General features: G+C 42.7%; 1 protein-coding gene across 3 annotated transcripts in view; it reads left to right on the top strand.

Moving 5' to 3' along the window:
* Positions 1 to 8,483: 8,483 nt before the first annotated feature.
* SPPL2A (signal peptide peptidase like 2A) overlaps positions 8,484 to 20,760 on the top strand; it is a 57,012-nt gene continuing 44,735 nt past the window's right edge. For all 3 annotated transcript variants that reach the window (XM_075897158.1, XM_075897156.1, XM_075897157.1), the window contains exons 1-4: positions 8,484 to 8,693; positions 14,045 to 14,164; positions 18,980 to 19,165; positions 20,527 to 20,616. In XM_075897158.1, the coding sequence (XP_075753273.1) occupies positions 8,631 to 8,693; positions 14,045 to 14,164; positions 18,980 to 19,165; positions 20,527 to 20,616 (459 nt within the window). In that variant the 5' untranslated portion in view covers positions 8,484 to 8,630. The remainder of the gene's footprint in view (positions 8,694 to 14,044; positions 14,165 to 18,979; positions 19,166 to 20,526; positions 20,617 to 20,760) is intronic.

Here is a 20,760-nt window from a genome sequence, read left to right as displayed (position 1 = left end):
TATTTAAAGTACATTTTTACACTGCATGTACCCAGATGGAAAAACAGCTGGCATGTTTCCATTCCTGCCATGTAATGTTTTTGAAGCTCAAATATTGTAAATGCTCTAAAATCCAAACCATTAATCAGATTGCTTTGAAATTGCTGTCTCATAGGCTATGTCTACACTCCGGCTTTTGCCACAAGAGCCTAAGCAAACGAAGCTCAGTTTAGCATATTGCCATGCTTCATTTGCATATTTAATTAGGGGCTGTTTTTGTGCAAGAGGCTTTTGCGTGGCAATCTGCTAATCCGTGCTTCATTTGCATAGGCTTTTGTGCAAGGGAGGCGCAGTGTAGACATAGCCATAAGGTGTCAGAGTAGCATAAGTGACACAGATTTGGAGTCATTTGACCAAGGGCTCCATGAATTAAAGGCATCCTCTTCTCCCCCCCCCACCCCAGACCTTGTATTCTTCTGATGCTTTGTACTTGCTAGGGATAAATTAATCACCACCCACCACCTATGACAATGGGTATTTTGGACTGCATAGGTGGGAGTTGCTATAATTGATGCATCATGGATGGCAAGTTTGTTTTGGGGGTGACGAAATCCGTGTGTCTGGGGAGAAAAATTAGACATGTTAATTCATCCTCGGTGGGGAGAGGCATTAAAGGGCAGAAAGGGGAAAGAACAGTTTAGAGTTGGTTGCAGCAAGGGGAGAGGATTTATGGGGAAGGAGAAAAATGGTCAGGGAGATGAGAGGTTGAGAGCTCAGCTGAAGGAAGCATAATGTCCACTGTACTGCCAGTGCTCCCCAAGCTTCCTGAATCCCTAGTTAAGCCAGTGCTCCCTGCTTGGCTAGTGTAGTCCAAACTTGCTGCAGTCCCAGCTTTGCTAGTGCAATTTAAATACCCTGAATCCTCAGCTCTGCTAGTACGGGGTGGGGTGGGGAGGGGAGAATGCAGACCCAGCCCTGCTAGTGAATGTCACACTGTTCTCTAATCTCCTTTCTCTGCACAGCTCTGCCAGTGTACTGCTGCAACCTCCATTCACCCCAATACCTTGGAACCCCAGCTGTACCAGAGCAACCCCCTTGCACCTTCCAGTGGTACTAGCTAAATTGTGGGGTTGGCAGAGTACAGGTATATATGTTAATGTGGCATATTGGGGCATTGCTGAACAAGGGCAGAGTTAAGGTTGCAAGAGCAATCTAACCTCTTCATTTATGGGTTTTCATAAATGTGGGTTTTGCTCAGCATAATATTCTGCAAGGGGATAACTTATCAGGAGGCAAATTTACCTCTCCATTAATATAAATGCCATGGCCGGAAACTATTTCAAAACCAAGCCTAATCTGAATGTGATAGATGCAGTGACATCTAACTGCGTCTGCATAGAACCTGGAACAATGCCTCAAAAGTATGAATTGCCCCTGGCATGTCAATGTGGTATTAATTCGTAGACCTCCTGCAGTTGGGGCCTTCTAATACTAGTCTAGCAAGGGAAAAAGGGTGCAGGGCCTGTGGAATAACCCACCCAAGAGCTGGGCATATAAAATACTGGGAAGTACATCTCTCTGAGGGCCAGAAGGTGCCTAGCTACACTCAAGGAGGGGAAATGACAGCTGCTACTCCTTGGGGAAATGGGACCTAGACTGTAGTGGCTTGTTCTCTGCAAAGCAAGGGGGAAGACCTATTGCTACTGGCACTCCCCAGTCAGGGGTGGGACGACAGCCCAGAAACGGGGCTAAATGGGCAGAGCCAGGAGGGGGCCCCCTGCCATAGAATGTCCTTAGTCCAGCCTGAAGCCATGAATAAATACTGTAACACATCTGGCCCTGTACTTATTGGGATTACCATGCTGCCTACTTCATACCGTTGTTCATATTGTACATGAGGGCCACTGAAAACATCAGGATGACCAAAAGGTTGTAAGTTTGCTCCAAAAGTGGGTCCTTTCTATTTCAGCTAAAGCAGACTCTACTGTAGCTGTTAGCTTGGCATCTGTTTGTGACTAGCCCTAATTCGGCAAATTTAGGTGCCTCACAATGATTTGCTGTTGTGACCCAAGGTGGACGTTACACAGTCAGCCTGCCAGCATGCAGGTCACAGCAAGTGTCTGTATAAAGCCATAGCCTTTGTCCTGTAGCTGATCCCAGCAGTGTGTCAGCAAATACCAGTCACATTCAGGCTTCTAACAGCCTTTGTTACTATTTTCAGGATGATCCCACCATATTCTCACTCCTGGATTTTTCCTCAAAGATGGTTGGTTTTACACTATCCTGCCCTCTTCTGCAAAGTCCAGATATAATAGGTCTGTTGTCCACACTGCTTATCACCTTTAAATTAAATTACCAAAACAATTCACAACACTGATACTCTTCTTTAAAGAACAAAACAAATGTATTTAACTACAAAGAGCAATTTTAAGTGAGTACAAGCAGTGAGGTATTAAAGTTAGAAATAGTTACAAGAAAAGTTAACAAATTTGACTTGGTTCAAATCTGTTCCACCTTGTATGTAACTGTGACACTCTGATTAAGTTTCCCAGACCTCAAGAATAGCTCTGTGTAAGTTTGAAAGATTCTCTCTTACCACCAGAAATTGGTATAATAAAAGATATTCCCTTACCCTTCTTATAGCTGAAATTCTGCTTAGGAAACGGCACAGTGGTCTATGCAAGCTCTGCGTTCCTACTCACTTCTCTGAACATCACGGTAATTACAGGCTTCAAGCATGTACTCTAAATACCCTAATTACTATATGGTTTGGCTATCATGCTTTAAAATATTTTTAATGAAAAAGTAGGTGTGTTCTTTTACATTGACACATGTTAAATTCATCTATGATATGTATGATATAAAATAAAACCAGACAGGCAAGAAGATTACGTGGGTAAAGGCCCACTCCTTTATTGAAGCAAAACTCCCATTGAAGTTATGCCCTTTAAGGCTAATTTCCATGTAAGATGTTAAAATAACAAATTCCTCTAAGGCTATGCCTACACTCGTGGCTTCTTGCGCAAGTACGTTCCACACCGCCTGCCTGCTCTTGCACAAGGAAATTTACAGTACGGCATGGTAAGAGAGGGCTCCTTGCGCAAAAGTTATGCTCTTTTTTAACAGATATAAGCCCTCTTGCGCAAGAGGGCAGCGTGGACGCTCGGCAGGGATTTCTTGCACAAGAGAGAAATGGCTAAAATGGCCATCAGAGCTTTCTTGCACAAGAGAGCGTCCACACTGCCATAGGAGCTCTTGCGCAAAAGCACAGCGCGCACGTGGCAGTGTGGATGTTTTCTTGCGCAAGACTTCTTGCACAAGAACCCTTGCGCAAGATGTTCTTGTGCAAGAAGCCGCCAGTGTCGTCATAGCCTAAGTGAGGTAATACTTTAATGTCTTCATTCATATACATAGTCAATATTTTATTAAGAATATGTGCACTCTGTTCTACATCTGGCAGTGCTTTTCTGTATCTATCGAGGTGGTTGACTTACAGACTATAAATCTACTTTCCACTGTCTGCACAAGGGAAATAATCTTCCTACTTATCTAGAGAGAGATTCTGCTCTCTGTTACAGCTGTGTGAATGAGAATAGCCCCACTGATTTAAAATGAAATTAGTAGAGTTACTCTAGGTTTACGTTGCTGTAACTGAGACCAGAACCTAGTCTGAAATGTACTCATAATTAACAAGTGTGTGTTTTAGTAGCTGAAAATCTCTCCCTTGTTAAAGGAGACATTTGTAAGAACTTAGCTCTACAAAGTACCAACATAAACATGTGACTAAAGTTTTCAACAAAAGAAATTCATAGATTCGAAGGCCAGAAGAGGACCATTGTGATAATCTAATATGATTTCCTGTAGACAGGCCATACAACTTCCCCAAAATAATTCATAGAGCATACCTTTTGGAAACACAGTATAACTATAACATTATAGATAGTGTTACAATTTTCACCTTGTATACTGGAAAAGTTCAGGATCCAACAACCATTGAACTCAGTCATTTCCTGATATTATTTGACAATCTAGTTTTCTTTCTGTGGGAGTTAAAATAATACGTAGGAATAGTATGAATTTATTTTTTTGTGTGAGTTCAATCTGTTGGAAGGTGAGTGTGGAACTGACTGCCTGTATATTTGGCTACCTGCTAAAGCTAAAAAATAAACAAGAAACTCCTGGAACTGACAGAAATGAACTTAGCATTTGACTGTCCAACACACTAAATTTACATAGGATTTATCAGCATAGTTGTATGGCTCCTTATCTGCACTGAGCTGTGTATTGCAATGTTTGTATTTGTTAGTTTTACTGCTAAAGTTAGGGCTGCCCAACTCTCCCAGACTCACCATAGTCCAGTCTGGAAAGTTGACAACCCTAGTGAAAATAGCATATAGGATTGTTTTAAGACAAGAAGCCTGTAAAATTAGTCGACCCTTGTAAGTTTTCACCATTCAAGTAGAGCAATACAGTAAACAATAACCCTGCTTTAAGTACTTATACACTTTTCCCAAAATAGGTGGATTTTACAGTGTATTCTGCAAGGCCACAAGCTTGAGCTATTCCACCCTGGGTATGAAATTAATTTTAAAGTCAAAGGCCCCTCAAGGAAACATACTGCTTGACTGAATTGACAGAAAGTGGGGGTCCAGTTATTGCACTTCATTTTAACTCTGGAACTATTACTCAGGGAGACAGATTCTTAAGTGGAGCAGAACAATTTACAAATCTGAAGTAGTTGTAGTGGTCTAGTTCTGATCAGTGGAACTGGAGTCAGGAGACATACATGAGGAGTGGATAGCACTGTCCAGATGTTGACATTAAAGAACAATTTGTATTGCTGTTTGATGAAACGGTAACTGGAAAAATAAATGTTACAGCTGCTTCTGTAGGAAGGTAATTTTTATAAGGTTAGTTCACTTGCTCCACTACTGTCATTTACAGATTGATACATAGTTTTTTAATGATGCAGATCAGTCTTCATGGAAAACAGATGCTTCAGAACAGGTTAGGTAGGACTAAAAGCTATGAAAAGACCAATGGAATGAGATACCATGTCAGTGATTTTTTTTTCTTTCTATTCTAGCCTCTTCTGTAATAAGACATTTTAGGGTACATCTATACTTCCAGTATCCTGAAATAGTTCTTCTGCATCTTTGAAACAAGCTATTCCAACATCACTGTAAACCTCATTCCACGAGGATTAAGGGACATTTTGGAATACCAGTTTATTTTGAAATTTGGTGCTAATTGCAAAATAAGCTAATTCAAAATTAACTCAAAATAAGCTATGCAATTTGTGTAGTTCAAACTGTGTAGTTTATTTCGAGCTAAGGGTGCAGTGTAGACTCACCCTTAGTGATCAAGAGGGCCAATCCGGCTCTTATTGCCTTTTAAATTGCAGAGCTGCAGCAGGGTTTGGTCCCGGACCTGGTGCGAGCTGGGCTGCCTGCTCCCCCAGCTCCTACTACATTTTAAATGCAGAGCTGCAGTGGGGATAGAGCTGCATTTAAATGTGTATAGTCGATAGTATTAACTGATAAGCTTTTGCTTATCAGTTAATCAGTTATTTGACTACTATTATGTCCCTAACCCACATCTCATTCCCTTCTGACTAGGGTATGCCTTGGGTACACAATTCCCTGCCTTTATGGCGTATGTTCCAGCAAAGGCAAACTGCCTAAACAGGCCGGTGTGCTTTCTCTGCAGACACTGATAACAGAGTGATTGCTGCAGACATAAGTTACCACGTGATTCTTTCTAAGCAAGCCTACTTTATTCTTACGGTAAAAAGCATTGGAGAAAACCCATTGAAAACAATAAAAGTAGCTATACATTTGCTGGTAAGCTTATGAGAGTTCTCCCTGTCATGAGGTCTGGAAGGCCCAGTCATCTTACCCATTTGCTGAGTAAGGAAAAAGGCCCTGAGTCTATGTAATCTCAGGTTACTTATGAAAGTCTTATTTTTTCAGTCTCTGGAGAATCCAGTTTGAACAAGCATATCCATATTTTTCCATCCAGGGAGAATGTCTTTCAAAGATTGATAATGGAAGAAGTTAATTAGTAGACTTCTCCCTACTAGACAAGATACATATAATGCCACAACACCTACACAATTGCATGTTTAATACAAAATACCTCAACAGTATTTACCTTAATTCAGTAAAGTTTATTTTATTTCCATAAGATCTATTCAGGGATAGTCTGAGTCTGGCACAGTGTCTCATTACTTTTCATTATTTATGCATGCTAAAATGGGAGATGGAATTGCTTGCAGTTTATCTTTTGTTGACCCAGGAACAAAGTAGACCCAGGAACACTGAGGGAAAAAATGCTTTTTTGGCATAATCAAAGTCAAAAGGCTTTCCATACATCAAAGGAGTATTTATTTATAGAATTACATTTCAAGTTCCTAGGGTCAAAAGGTGACTTGGCAACAACTGTATGGGGGAAATGGCTCTGGATGCTACATTTTTATTTTTGTTTTTAAATCCATCATATCCAATGAGGCAGAAATCACATGCACACGAATCCGTTCTCCCTCCAACAACTAATAGTTGTTTGTTCACAGATGCAGTAGTTTTATAATTTTGTTAAGTTTGTTCCCCAATTATTCAGCTTCTTGAAACCAATATATAAGCTTGACATGCATCATGGGTCTTCCCTGGTTTAACTCCTCAGTGTTGTTTCTATAAAAAAAAATTCATCAGTCATCACGGTCATATGATGAATCACATTTGACAAGGGTTTAATGAAGAGTCAAATATATGCATCAGAAAAGATTGTAGGTGACTGGAGACAGATTTTGGGTCTAATGTTGAGAAACTGACTCTCACTTGCAGGTGCTGAGCATCTTGCAGAACTGGGCTTTCTGTGTTCAGTTTTGAGCACAATCACTAATCACTGTAAAGAGCAGTGCTGTATAAAGAATAAGAAAGTTTCAAAACAGTTTTATTAAAAATGAAGGACAGGCTACTTGTTTATTATCCAGAAATTGTCAGGTGGCATAAAGAAAAAGCAACACACATTGACAGATTTCAGAGGTAGTCATGTTAGTCTGTTTCAGCAAAAATAACAAGGAGGCAGTGGCACCTTAAAGACGAAGGCTGTGTCTAGACTGGCAAGTTTTTCCACAAAAGCAGTCACTTTTGTGGAAAAACTTGCCAGCTGTCTACACTGGCCGCTTGAATTTGCTCAAGAACACTGACGATCTAATGTAAGATTGTCAGTGTTCTTGTGCAAATACTAAGCTGCTCCCGCTCGAGAAAAAGCCCTCTTGCGCAAATGCTTTTGCGCAAGAGGGCCAGTGTAGACAGCTAAAAACTGTTTTGTGCAAAAAAGCCCCGATGGCGAAAATGGCGATCGGGGCTCTCTTGAGCAAAACCGCATCTAGATTGGCACGGACGCTTTTCCGCAAAAAGTGCTTTTGCAGAAAAGCGTCCGTGCCAATCTAGACGCTCTTTTCCGCAAATGCTTTTAACAGAAAAACTTTTCCGTTAAAAGCATTTGCGGAAAATCATGCCAGTCTAACAGCCTAACAATTTTATTATGGTATAAGCTTTCCTGAGTTGCAACTCACTTCATCAGATGCACGAAGGGAAAGAAAATGATTCAGATAGTAGGAATACAGAGATGGGAGTTTTATATCAGAGCTAATTCATCAGGGTACATCTGGATAAGAAGGTGAGAATACCTAATGTGGAAAATTACTTACGCAATGAGCAAGCCATTCCCAATCTCTAATCAACTCATTTTGATGGTGTCAAATTTACATATGAACACCTGCTCAGCAGTCTCACACTGCAAACTGGTTTTGAAGTTTTTGTGCTTGCGGATGATAAGCAAAAAACCCCTTCAAATCTCTTCCAGTACACCAACCTCCCTCCCTGTTCTGAGTCCCCTCCCATACCCAAACACTCTCACAGAGCCTGCACCCTGTAGCCCCTTCTTCAGCCAAGGGCACCTCCCATACTCAAATCCCTTGACCCCAGCCTAGAGCCTGCACCCCCTTCCATATCCTAGTCCCCTGTAAGTGGGGGGGAAGAGGGGCAGTAGACTGGCGTGAACAGGGAAGGAGCAGGTCAGGGGCATGGCCTCTGGGAAGGGCAGGGCAAAGGTGCTTGGGTTTGTGTGATTAGCTAGTCAGCCCCCCTACCTACATTTGGCAATAGAAACTGAAGCCAAAGGATCCCACAAGCCCTTTGCTTGCTCCATGGGATGGGACCCCTTGTTTAACGTTTCAGCAGCTGGCCTGTTGCAGTTGTCGGAAGGGGGAACCGCTCAGCTGGGGGAGGGCCCGATCTTGGGGGCCCAGCTGGGCAGGCTGGGCCAGGCCTTTAAGAGTCCAATGGAGAGGAGCCGAAGCCTTTGCTGGAGGACAGCAGGGCCCTGCGCGCCGAGGCCGCCCGCCTCCGTCACCTAAAGGCTTGTCCGGGGCGGGGGCTCGCGGGCACGCTGCGGCCGGGCGGAGCCAGCCGAGGAGGCGGGGAAAGGGCTAAGGCCGCTGGCAGCCGCCACCCCCGCGGCGTAGCCGGCGGAAGAGGAAGTGCGGGGCTGCGAAGACTCCGGGTTTGGCCGGCGGCGGGCCGGGGGCTGCGAGGGTGGAGGGCGAGCCGGTCCCGGCTGCTGCCCTGGCGGGCGGGCGGAAGAGGATGAGCGGCATGAGGCCCGCCTGGCTGCTGCGGGCCGCTCTCTGGGCCCTGCTGCTCCCGCTGGTGAGCGACTGGCGAGCGCGCTGCCCCGGCCGGGCTGGGCCGCGCTAGGCCGCCCGGCGCTCCGGGAGCCGCACCCTGGGGGCGGTCGGGGGGGAGTCGGAGCGGAGGGAAGCTGTGCGGGAGGGGGCCGGCTGGGGGGGGGAGGAGAAAGGAAGGGGGGCCAGGGGGCTGTGGGGGAGAGGAAAGGAAGGGGGGCCAGGGGGCTGTGGGGGAGAGGAAAGGAAGGGGGGCCGGGGGCTGTGGGGGAGAGGAAAGGAAGGGGGGCCGGGGGCTGGGGGGGAGAGGAAAGGAAGGGGGGCCAGGGGGCTGGGGGGGAGAGGAAAGGAAGGGGGGCCGGGGGCTGGGGGGGAGAGGAAAGGAAGGGGGGCCAGGGGGCTGTGGGGGAGAGGAAAGGAAGGGGGGCCAGGGGGCTGTGGGGGAGAGGAAAGGAAGGGGGGCCAGGGGGCTGGCAGGTGGGGGGCGGGGAAGGGGGTTATGGGGGGGGGTGCTGTGGGAGAAAGGAGGGGAAAGGAAGGGGCGGGGGGGCTGAGAAGGGGGCTATGGGGGAAGATGCAGTGGTGGGTGGGTAAACTGCGGGGAGGGGTGTGGCATGATGTCATGCCCAAGAGAGGGGATCCCCCATCAAGGGGGGTGGTGGTTGAGTTCACACTCCTCGACTGTAGAGGGGGGTGGGGGTGTCAATGTAAGACTGGGGGTGCATCTGCACTGCAAGGCTTAACTTGAAATGTTATGCAATTTGAGCTACCTCAGTTGCATAGCTTATTTCGAAATAGGGAACCTCTGCACAGCAATTATAGAGCAGTCTACCTCCAACTTCCCTTATTCCTCCTATGATGAGGGTTACAGGGGTCAGAGTATGAAGTCCTCCAGCTTGACAGTATTTTGACACTATTTCAAAATAGCTGCCTGCAGTGTAGACACAGACTAAGTCCTTTCAGAATAGCGCTAGTTACTTAGTCTTGCAGTGTAGATGTATCCTGGGGAAGGATGATGGGGTAGTAGTGGAAACATTCAGCACTGTGTAATGCAATCTGGATCCTACTCCTGTGGCTGCTGTGAATGAGTTTGGGTTTTGGGCTGTTTGTGTGAGCTAATATGACCCAGTGCCAGTTGTGTTATGTGCAGTGTGTGTCTTTTGGTCCTGTCTGGCTATCTGACTTGTGATGAGAACCATTCACTTTTACTCTGTTGGGAACTTTGCTCATTTTCCTGAACGACACTTACTCACAGCTTGTTTTGTTGAAGATCTGAAATGTTACCTGAAAAAGGTGGATTGGTTCTTTGGGGTTCTGCAGTTTCTATCCAGGAGCAGAAGTAAAACTGCTTAAAACATTATGACAGAGCTCATCTTCGTAGTATTTATACCCGGGCCTGAATTGCGAGGGCATTTCCATTCCAATGTGGTAGACTAAAGGTCAGGAAAATGTCAAATTAATATACACACTTTCAGATGCTTCCTAACCTCACATCTTATCTTTTGAGGTCCGTTCTGTCCATACATCAGTGCTGATTGGCTGTCTGTATAGGAGGAAACTTTTTATATAAATATACCTATTGTTGTTACTCATCAGGTCCAATGTGCATATTAGTAACTGGTCGTATTTACATGCTTTAGTAGGATTATGCAACACACTTGAAGCATTGGCTGTCATAGGGCCTTGTATACAATAAGGCCTAATCTACACTAACCCTTGCTGTTGATCTAAACTTCAGCTATACCAGGGTGGGCCTCAGGAAGAAGGGGCAGGGCCAGGATACTTCCCTGCTTTCCCACCCGCAGACTGTGCTTGGTCTGGTGGTGGAGGAATGCACAAAATCTTTGCCCACCCTAGAGGTTCCCCCTAGGTGCCCATGCCCCTGGTGGTGGGCGGAGACTGCATGCTCCCCCTTCTGCCCCCAGGCCAATCTGGGCTTGGGGGTGGGGGAGCACATGAAGTCTCCTCCTGCCTTGCCAGGAGTGCTGGTACTTCTAAGGGCCGTGCACTTCTTGCAGGGTGGAGGAAAATCCGTGCATTTCCTCCCACCTCCAGGCCCTGATTGCCTGCCTGGGGGCAGGGGAGCGACAGGGCCTCCACGGGCTATATCAACCCACTTGGTGGGCTAGATCCGACCCATGGAGGCCCTTTTGCCCACCCCTGAGCTAAGCAAATAGCTACTCTTTTCATCCTGGTGGAGTATCAGCATTGACAGGAGAGCATTCAGATATTGTGATAAATCAACAGCTGGTGCATTCATCTACAGATGTAAAATTTTGATTAATTAGTCAATCGAATAGTTGATGCAATTTGCATCGACTATTCAATGAGTTGATAAAGGTGCCTCTGCCTTTGAAGTGTAGCAACAACCCCAGGACTTGCTACACTTCAAAGGCGAAGCACTGCAGGGAGCACAGGGCCAGTTGGGGACTCGAGCAGTCCCCTGCTGGCCCCATGCTTCCTGTGGCATTTCAAAGCAGCAGTGCCTCATGGAGGCCAATGAGTCACCAGCTGACCCTGGGCTCCATGTGGCACTGCCGCTTTGAAATGCCACAGGGAGCCCAGTGTCAGGGGACTCCCAGCTGGCCCTGGACTACATGTGGTGTTTCAAAGCGCCAGACCCTGGGCTCCATGCAGTGCTGCTGTTTTGAAACACTGCATGCAACCTGGGCCAGCTAGGAACACCCAGCTGGCTCTAGGCTGCTCATGGCATTTCAAAGTGGCAGTGCCAAATGGAGCCCAGGGTCTGGCCTCAGGCTTCACACAGTGTTTTGCAGCACCTCCTTCTATCCCCACTCCGCTGCCTCTTTCTGATAGACAGGAAGGGGGGAGCAACTAGTCAACTAGCGTGTTGACTATCCAATAAGCATTTGCTTATCTGATAGTTGACTAGTCATTCACATCCCTAGATTCATTGTTGCAGCATGGATCCCCAGCATAGATCCCCAGCATAGTAGAGACCAGCTTTAATAATCAAGCTGCCTCTACTGCTGATGGAGGTTAAATGGTGATAGCAGTATTTAACAAAACAATGTAGTGAGGTGTTGAAGAACAAGTGATTGCTTATTTAAAAAAAATTACTGCTTATGAAAACACTGTAACTTCCAGTCATGGAAGGGGCTGATATGAAAGCCTCTAGTTCTTGCTGCTCAGACTCGCTTCTGTCTCCATTTGAAGTAAGATAATCAATATTATGACTTGCCAGCAATTTACATTTTTAGATGAATGGATTTAGTTTAAGAGGTAGAAGATTGGCATTTCTTCTGCTTATCATAACTCATTAAACAAACTCTTCAGTTTTTTTTAACTTTCTCTAATAACTGGAGGGCTGTACATTTAAAATACTAACAGGCTCAAGCTATTTTCACACTTTGGTTGGTGAGCAGATGTTCATTCTCAGACTGAAAATACGTGCTATTCTTCGTGAGAATTGTTGCCATTCAAACCAGACAGATCTAAAACTCTGAAACAGCTGCATGGGAATACCTCTTGCTTTTTCTCCTTTTTCTCTTGAGATTGTGTTTGCTATAGAAGAAGGATAATGCCTTTCCAAGAATATTAGAGGCATACAAGCTATTAGATACCTGCCATCTATATAAGAAGTTATGAAATTCTAAGCCTCTCTTTTCCTACCTATCTCTTCATTATTAATATTGCTTAAGTCTGTACCTCACAGCTAACAAAGAGAAATCTAAAACTTACAACTGGGCTGTCTGACTTCTTTTATCTCTTACTTCATTCCATGTTAAGGTAAGTGCCTATTTTCAAGGAGCGTTAAGATGACCAGCTTAAAATTATGGCATAACTTTCCTCAGTTCCCAATTACTTACTTTCTTCTGGTAACACCTACCTGAAACAAATGACACCTTTTCTGTCATTAGCTATCTTCTAGCTATAATTTATTTTACCGTAAATCATAATTTTTTTATCTGGAACACGGAAAATAAATGTTACATATTTCCTTTATTGTGGACAAATTCATAATGCCGGACTGTTTTTATGAGTCTGTATTTGTTTTGTATTTATACAAGTATGTATCCAACTGGGAAATAAAGAATTTAACAAAAAACAAACAAATGGAAGTTTGTAATAAAGAATTCTGAAACTATATCTTCTAATGTGGTCCTCCAATAATCTTGTCAAAAGATTGGCAAGACTAGATATATTTTTAAACCTAATTATAGGAATTACTAATCCACAGCTGGAGTAGTTCTTTTATCTGTCAGTGGCTGTCTTTGAGAAATACATGTAAAAAGTGCTATATCAGAAATTTATGAATATTGGTTACTGAGCACTTTCAGAAATCAATTTTTAGACCTTAACATCTTCATTTTTCTTTAATTCTGTGCCTGCACACAGAGAAAGGGCTTGCATCATGGTATTAAACTATAAAATCTGGTCTTAAAAATCTTTTAAAATATAGCTACTTTGACCAACAAAATAATCTGCACCTAAGTATTCCTACAATTTAGAATTCAATTTAAATTTTAAGGTAAATATGGGCATACTGTGTTTAACCTCGCTTCTCTTTCAACACCCCCACGTGCATTTCCCCCTTCTCCCTGAAACTAAAACTTTCAGGCCAAGACTAAATCTTTATAATTGCTATAACAGCAGGGAAAATATAAAGCTTAATCATACATCTCTTGCTCGCAAAAGTAAACTTATATGAGCATTCCCAGTGAACTATGTACATGAAACAGGTATTTAAGATGGGGCCATGACTGTACAGGTAGATTCCTTCTAAACTGGGACCCTGTGGTCTGGCAAGACCTCAGTTTTGTCCCTGGACTAGAGAGCCCAAGTGGCTGGGAGTCTGGTGGGAAAGGGGGGGCCAGCAGTCAGAAGCCCTGCCGGGGCTGGGAACCCACCCTCACTGGCAGCAGGGAGGGCTGGCGGCAGGGGGGCTGAGAGCCTTTCTGGGGCGGGGGCAGTGGTGCCAGGGCTAACCTCACCTGGTCCAACAAGCTGCCTTGTTTGGGACTTGTACATCACATACCCTACTGGCTATATCAAGTATGTTGTTAATCTTTTTTCCAGTGTAAAGGGAATGTGAAATTTAAGAATACTTGCCTGGAGGCATTCTCTCTCTTTATGTTGCTCTTCATAGCCTTGTGTGTGTGAGAAATGAATGACAAATGTGAAATGTACTTGTGCACCAGTGTTCCCTTGCTTTGATTTGCCATACAAACTCGTATCAGCTTTCCACTTTCTCACTTGCAATACACAACCAAAACCAAGTTAAGGCTAATCTTGTTATCTGTTCCATTTATTTTTTGGTATTGGAACTTTTAAAAATTGTTTTCTTGCTTAGAATATTATTTCTCTACTGGTAGTGTAAACTGTGTTATCTAACACAGAAATTTCATATTGTAGGTAAGTGCACAGGAGGGAATCCTTCATGCTTCTGGAAATGGGATACCCCCATTAACAAAGGACTACTGCATATTTTACAATCCTTCGTGGATATCTCTTCCAAATACCCTGGATAACACTGTGAGTAATTATGTAACTGTACTGTCTAAGAACTATGAAACCAACAATAGCTTTGGTTCAAGTGGAATTTACTGGTGGGGAAAACTGAGTAAAATCAGTGCTATTTTAAATGTATACCCCAAGTTTTAAAAAAAAAAAAAAAGGACCAAAAAAGTGTTGCTGTGGCTAAACTAAGTGGTTAGAGGCCAAAAGGAATCTTATTGAAGAAAATAGTAAGGAACATAAAATTTGACAAGTCAAGTGTAAAAGTACAATTAAAAGTCTTAAAGTATTTGAAGAACAGCCAGCCAAAGACTCAAAAACAAGCATGAAAACATTTAAATAAATCCGAAGCAGGAAGTTTGTTAAACAATCGGTGGGGCACTGGAAACTGAGTTGTTAAAAGAACACTCAAGGAAGATAAAACTGTTAAGAGAAACTAAATTAATTCTCTGAAGCAGTCTTCACTGCAGAGGATGTAAGAGAGTCCCACACCTGAGCCATTATTTTTAGGTGACAAATCTGAGGAACTGTCCCAGACTGAGGTGATATTAGAGGAAGTTGTAGAACAAATAGATAAACACTAAGAAATCACCAGGACCAGGAGTTCTGAAGAACTCAAATATTAAATTTCAGAACTACTATCCTGTAAATCATCTTTGGTTGACGGCCGATTTTTAAAAAGGCTCTATCAGCAATTACAGGCTGGTAAGCCTAAACTTCAGTACCAGGCAATTGGTTGAAACGTAGCAAAGAATAGAATCCAGACACCTAGATGAACACAGTTTGTTGGGGGAGAGACAACATGACTTTTGTAAATGGAAATCATGATTCACCCATTTATTAGAGTTCTTTGAGGGAGTCAACAAATGTGGCCAAGAGTGATCCAATGGATATAATGTACTTAAACTTTTAGAAAGTCTTTGAAAATATCTTCACCAAAGGCACTTAAAGTAAGATACATGGGATAAAAGGGAAGGTCGTCTCATGGATCAATAATTGGATAAAAGATAGGCAGCAAAGTGTCGGAATAAATGATCAGTTTTCATAATGAAGAGTGGTAAATAGTGGTATCCCATAGGAGTCTGAACAGGGACCAATACTTTTCAGCATATTTACAAATTATCTGAAAAAAAGATAAATAATGAGGTGGCAAAATTTGCAGAAGATACAAAATTACTAAGATAGTTAAGTCCAAAGCAGGCTGCAAGAGTTACAAAGGGATCTCATGAAACTGGGTAACAAAATGGCAGATAAATTCATTATTGAAAAATGTACAATAATGCATATTGAAAAACAATCTGAACCATACATAGAAAATGATGGGCGTCTAAATTAGCTATTATCACTCAAAGAGATCTTGGAGTCATTGTAGGTAGTTCTCTGAAAATATCTGCTCAGTGTGCAGCAGCAGTCAAAGTGCTAACAATTTTAGGAATATGTCGAGACAAAGTATGATTGTTACATAAATCCATGATATGCCAATATCTTAAATCCTGCATGCAGACCTGTTTGCCTCATTACAAAAAAGATATATAGGAATTAGAAAAGGAACAGAGACAAGCAACTAAACTTATTAGGAGTATGGAATAGCTTCCATATGATGTGAGATTAAAAAGACTGACTTTTCAGTTTGGAGAAGAAGTGACTAAGGGAGGGGGATATGATAGAGGTCTATAAAATCATGGCTAGTTTTGAGAGAGTAAATAAGGAAATGTTATTTACTCCTTCTCAAACACAAGAACTAGGGAGAAGGTTTAAAACAACCAAAGAAAGTACTACTTCACACAATACAGAAACAACCTGTGAATTTATTTACCAGGGGATGTTGTGAAGGCCAAAACTATAACATTTGAAAAACTAGAGAATCCCGGCAGATAGGTCTATCAATGGCTATTAGCCAGGCTGGGCAGGGATGCAATTCCATACTTTGTGTCCCTCCCCTCTGTTTGCCAAAAACAGGGAATGCAAAACTGGGGATAGGTCACTTTGTGACTGCCTGGTCTGTTCATTCTTTCAGAAGCACCTGTCACTGTCAGAAGACAGGATAGTGGGATAGATGGACCATTTGTCTCACCAAGTATGGCCATTCCTATATTCTACGTTCTCATTAGGATAACTTCTAACTAGTTACCACTACTTATCTTCTGTCAAGAATAATCATAACGCAATCCTTAAATTTAGTACTGTGAATATACATTTAGCCTAAAGTGTGGCCCACACAACCCACTCACCAGGTTATCAAGTGCCACACAATTCAATGCCCCCTCTCCCACTGCCATGTTGCTCCTGCCCTCTACTTTGAAGCTGCTCTCGGTAGCCTTCTGCTTGCTTTGTAGCATGGTGAGGGATAGTGACTACTGATGTGAGGGTGTACAGAGGCAATGTCGGGGAGGGAGGGGCAAAAGGAAGGGCATCCCATGGCTCGGGTGTGGGACAGGGAGCTTTATTGCTGTTTGCTTTGAATGCTGATCTAATTAAAGGGCAATGTACTTAAATGGACAATGTTCCTGGAATACTTTGACTGAAGTGATTTTTGTTTGGAATACACCTTATTTTGGAACTTGGTAGGTTTAAAATAAGACTTGCCAATATTGATTAGCATGTTCATTTGCATAAAATGTGTTTAAAATAGATTTAATTGCAAATGGGTTTTCAGGTGGCAGTATTTTAATGATTATTTGGAATTTATATTACCGTCCCTTACTCATGGTTAAAACTCACACTTGAGCCAAGATTAGAAAAATTCCACAAACATTTTGAAGAGGCTTTTTCCTTTCCTTTCACAACCCTTTATGTTACTGGTAAATGCTCTAGGCTTGTAAATAATCAAAGAAATATTCTTTCCCTTGATTCATAAACAAGGCTGGCTCAGTACAAAATCAGAGGAAGTGCAACAGCCTTGCTTTTGTCAAGGACCAGCTGTGGCCAAACGTAGGGGTAGCTTGACAAGCCAAAGAAAACAACTTGCTTGTTGAATAGGACCTAATGTTTGTTTATAAAACTAAAATTAAATATATGGAGATTTTTATTTATACTACAACTACTTTGGTTTAAGGCTAATTTACTGTCCTGGGGGTGTGTGTGTGTGTTGCAAATGAACCAGAGTTTGGATATGTATCTTAGTCACTGCTGCTTTGCAAGATTAAACTTGTGTACGACAGTGGGGTTATGTAAAGCTGCTGTCTGCTACTCATTATAAGCATATTCAGAAGCCTAGTTGCTGAGAAGCTTTGGTCTTGAAGTAGGCTGTAAAGAGATTAAGATTGGTTTGGAAATCTCAAATGTATTCAGTTGCTTATTGCTATGCTTTTAAATTTTTGTGATCTGTTAGTATTGCGGTGAACCCACATGAATGATAGAAGGGGGAAATAAAAATAATGGATTTCAGGAAGACAGACTTGAGCAAACTTAGAGCTGGTAGGTAAGGTCCCATGGGAAGCAAGACTAAGAGGAAAAACAACTGAAGACAGTTGGCAGTTTTTCAAAGGGGCATTTATTAAGGCCCCAGAGCAAACTATTCTGCTGCATAGGAAGTATGGCAAGAGACCATCTTGGCTTAATCAGGAGATCTTAAATAATCTAAAAATAAAAAAGGAGTCCTATAAAAAGTGGAAACAAGGTCAAATGAAAAAGGATGAATATAAGCAAATAACACAAGTTTGTAAGGGCAAAAGTAGAAATGCACAGGCACAAAATGAGCTCAGTCTAGCTAGAGACATAAAGGGCAGCAAGAAAACATTCTACAAATATTAGAAGCAAGAGGAAGACCAAAGACAGGGTAGGCCCATTGCTCAATGAAGAGGGAGAAACAATAACAGAAAATGTAGAAGTGGCAGAGGTGTTTAACGACTTCGTTTCAGTTTTCACCAAGAAGGTTGGTAGTGACTGGATGCCTAACATAGTAAATGCTGGTGGAAATGAAGTAGGTTTAGAAGTTAAAGGAAAAGAGCTAGTTAAAAATTACTGAGAGAAGTTAACTATCTTCAAGTCATCAGGGTTTGATGAAATGCATCCTCTGAGGTTAGGATAAGAAGCAATGGGCTTAAATTGCAGCAAGGGAGGTTTAGGTTGGACGTGTGGAAAACTTCCTGTCAGGTCGGTTAAACGCTGGAATAAATTGCCTAGGGAGGTTGTGGAATCTCCATCATTGGAGATATTTATGAGCAACTGGGATAAATATCTATCAGGGATGATCTAGAACAATGGTGGGAAATCTCTTTTGCATCAGGACCCACTGACCCACAGAAAAATCAGTCAGGAGCTGCACACAAATGAGAAGTAAAGTGAGAAGCCCCTGACTGAGAAGGAAAAAGGCACTCCTCACATTCACCTTGCACACCAGAACTTAGGGGGCCCAGGCTTGTAGATTTTATGTACTCCGGCCCCGCGGGTGGACGGCAGGGGGACTGGAGCACCTGTATGGGCTTTTCATTGCTGAGCCTCGGTGGCCAGATCCGGGCAAGCTAAGGGAGCTGCATCTGGCCCCCAGGCCTGAGGTTCCCCACTCCTTATATAGATGGCCCTTGTCCTGCTATGAAGGCAGGGGACTGGACTTGATCTTTTGAGGTCCCTTCTAGTTCTAGTATTTTCTGAATGTCCCACAGTGTGGTTTTTTTTTTTTTTTTTTTTTTTTTTTTCTTTCTTTCTCTCCCTACTGATTTCCTATTCTGAACCCACATTGCTGAGTCAACTATGCCATTATATTTCTTAGGTCCATTTACTACCTGTAAATAAATGTTTTGGTGGGATAAATAAATGAGAAACCATCTTGGAAATTAATATTTGATTAGGTGTTTTTTTTGTTTAACATTTCTGATTTTTTTTTTTTTGTAGGCTTCCAGGAGTTTGAAAAATTTGACATCCAAAGTGCTTTGCAGTAATGCTGAAGTTCCTTCTACTCTTATTATAAAGGACAAGGCAGTTGTTGTAATGAGAGGAAACTGCTCATTTGTGGATAAAGCAAGAACTGCTCAAAGTCACGGTGCTAAAATACTGTTGATTGCCACTAAAACTGGTCTAGTAAGTTCTCACATTCTATGGCGTAATCTTCTTTAAACTGACATTATCTTATTTGCATTTATTGACCTCTGGTTACCTATTCTTTATATTCAAACAACTAAATGAAAAAGCTTATCTTCATTCTTCTCTAATTTTAGCTGCATAATCTTTAACTGAACAATTTATATTTTATTAAGCATTAGTATAATCTAAAGTGTGTAAGCAATCTTTGCTGGAGAAAACAATCACTAAAAATATCAACTGATACAGAAGAACAAAAGGAAAAAAATGACTAACAACTGCAAGATAAGGGTAGTTCTTTTTGATCATGTCTTATCACTTTGCCAGACATACATGACCTATTTTTCTTGCTCTTTAACGATATTGGATATCTTATGTACATTATATGTATAGTTCTAGTTTGTGCAAATACATTTCAATATAGCAAAATACATTATTAATAGAACATTATTGATGGATTTTTAGCTTAAAAATAGTTAATCCACCTTTTAGAACAAGTTTATTGGAGCCAAACTACTGGGTTTTGATTATATTCATAAAAGCATCAGATGCTTACCAGAACACCTCTGGGTCTGTAATGTTAGCCTTTGCTGTAGCACAGTTTTCCTTATAAATAGCTGAGTTTTTCTCTGTAACTTTGAACCATCTCTGTTGATTTTTGTTTACGAACTAGGAATGTAAGTGAGTGGTCGCAGATTACTCACTCTTTCTCTCTCCCCCCTCCCCCCCCCCCCCCCGCTCCCCCGGCTCCCGCTATGTATCAGAGGCAGCAACGGGGGTGGAAACAGGAGCTGGTGCTAGGGGGAACTGGCTATTAGAGGCAGCAGTGGTAGGTGGGTTGGAGGTAGGGGAGGCTACTGCAGAGCAGCCTCTGTTCATGGTGGTTGGGGTTGGCTGCGAACAGGGGCTGCTGCTGGAGCAGCTTCTGCCTGTGGCAAGCCTGGGCTCCCAGAGGCAGGGCTTGCTTCGCGGTAGCAGCCTGGGACCTCCTGCAGACAGGGGCTGCTGGATCCCATGTGAGTCGAGACTGAACAAGCCCGGCTCAGTCAAGTCCAGGAGCTACCCCCTCTGTAGCTCTGCAGTTTAAGTCTAGTCGAAGCTTGGCTGCCTGTGTATCTGGCTCCTCCCTCATGTAAACAGCAGAGCTTGCATCTGGGATAGCTCCTGGACCGGGACAGAGTGCCTCTCCTTATTGACTAATCGTTAGTCGATACAATTTGTGCTGACTACATGAGTAGTCAGTTACCTGCCTCTTAATGTCCTTTTTATCAACATAAATACTGGTATTCAGAGGATCAACTGTGTATAAAGTAGTGTTAGCAAACATGCTGTCAGGTCCCCTTACAAGTTTTGTGTTTTAGTCTTCTCCTTCAGGTAACAAGACTGATCTACAAAATGTGACCATTCCAGTTGCTCTTGTAAGATATAATGATATAATGGATATGCAGCAGGTAAGTGACTGATAAAATACTGTAATAATTTGATATGTATAAATGTTTCCTAATTACATTGATCATCATTATATGATCCATCCTAATAGTTTAGTGTCCAGTTAGACAGGCATCTTGTATTTTTAACTTGATTCAAGTGTTTAT

The sequence above is a fragment of the Pelodiscus sinensis genome, chromosome 14 (assembly GCF_049634645.1).
Source record: "Pelodiscus sinensis isolate JC-2024 chromosome 14, ASM4963464v1, whole genome shotgun sequence".
NCBI lineage: Eukaryota > Metazoa > Chordata > Testudines > Trionychidae > Pelodiscus > Pelodiscus sinensis.
The sequence above is the reverse complement of the archived record's forward strand: the minus strand, read 5'-3'. Positions and strand labels throughout refer to the sequence as shown.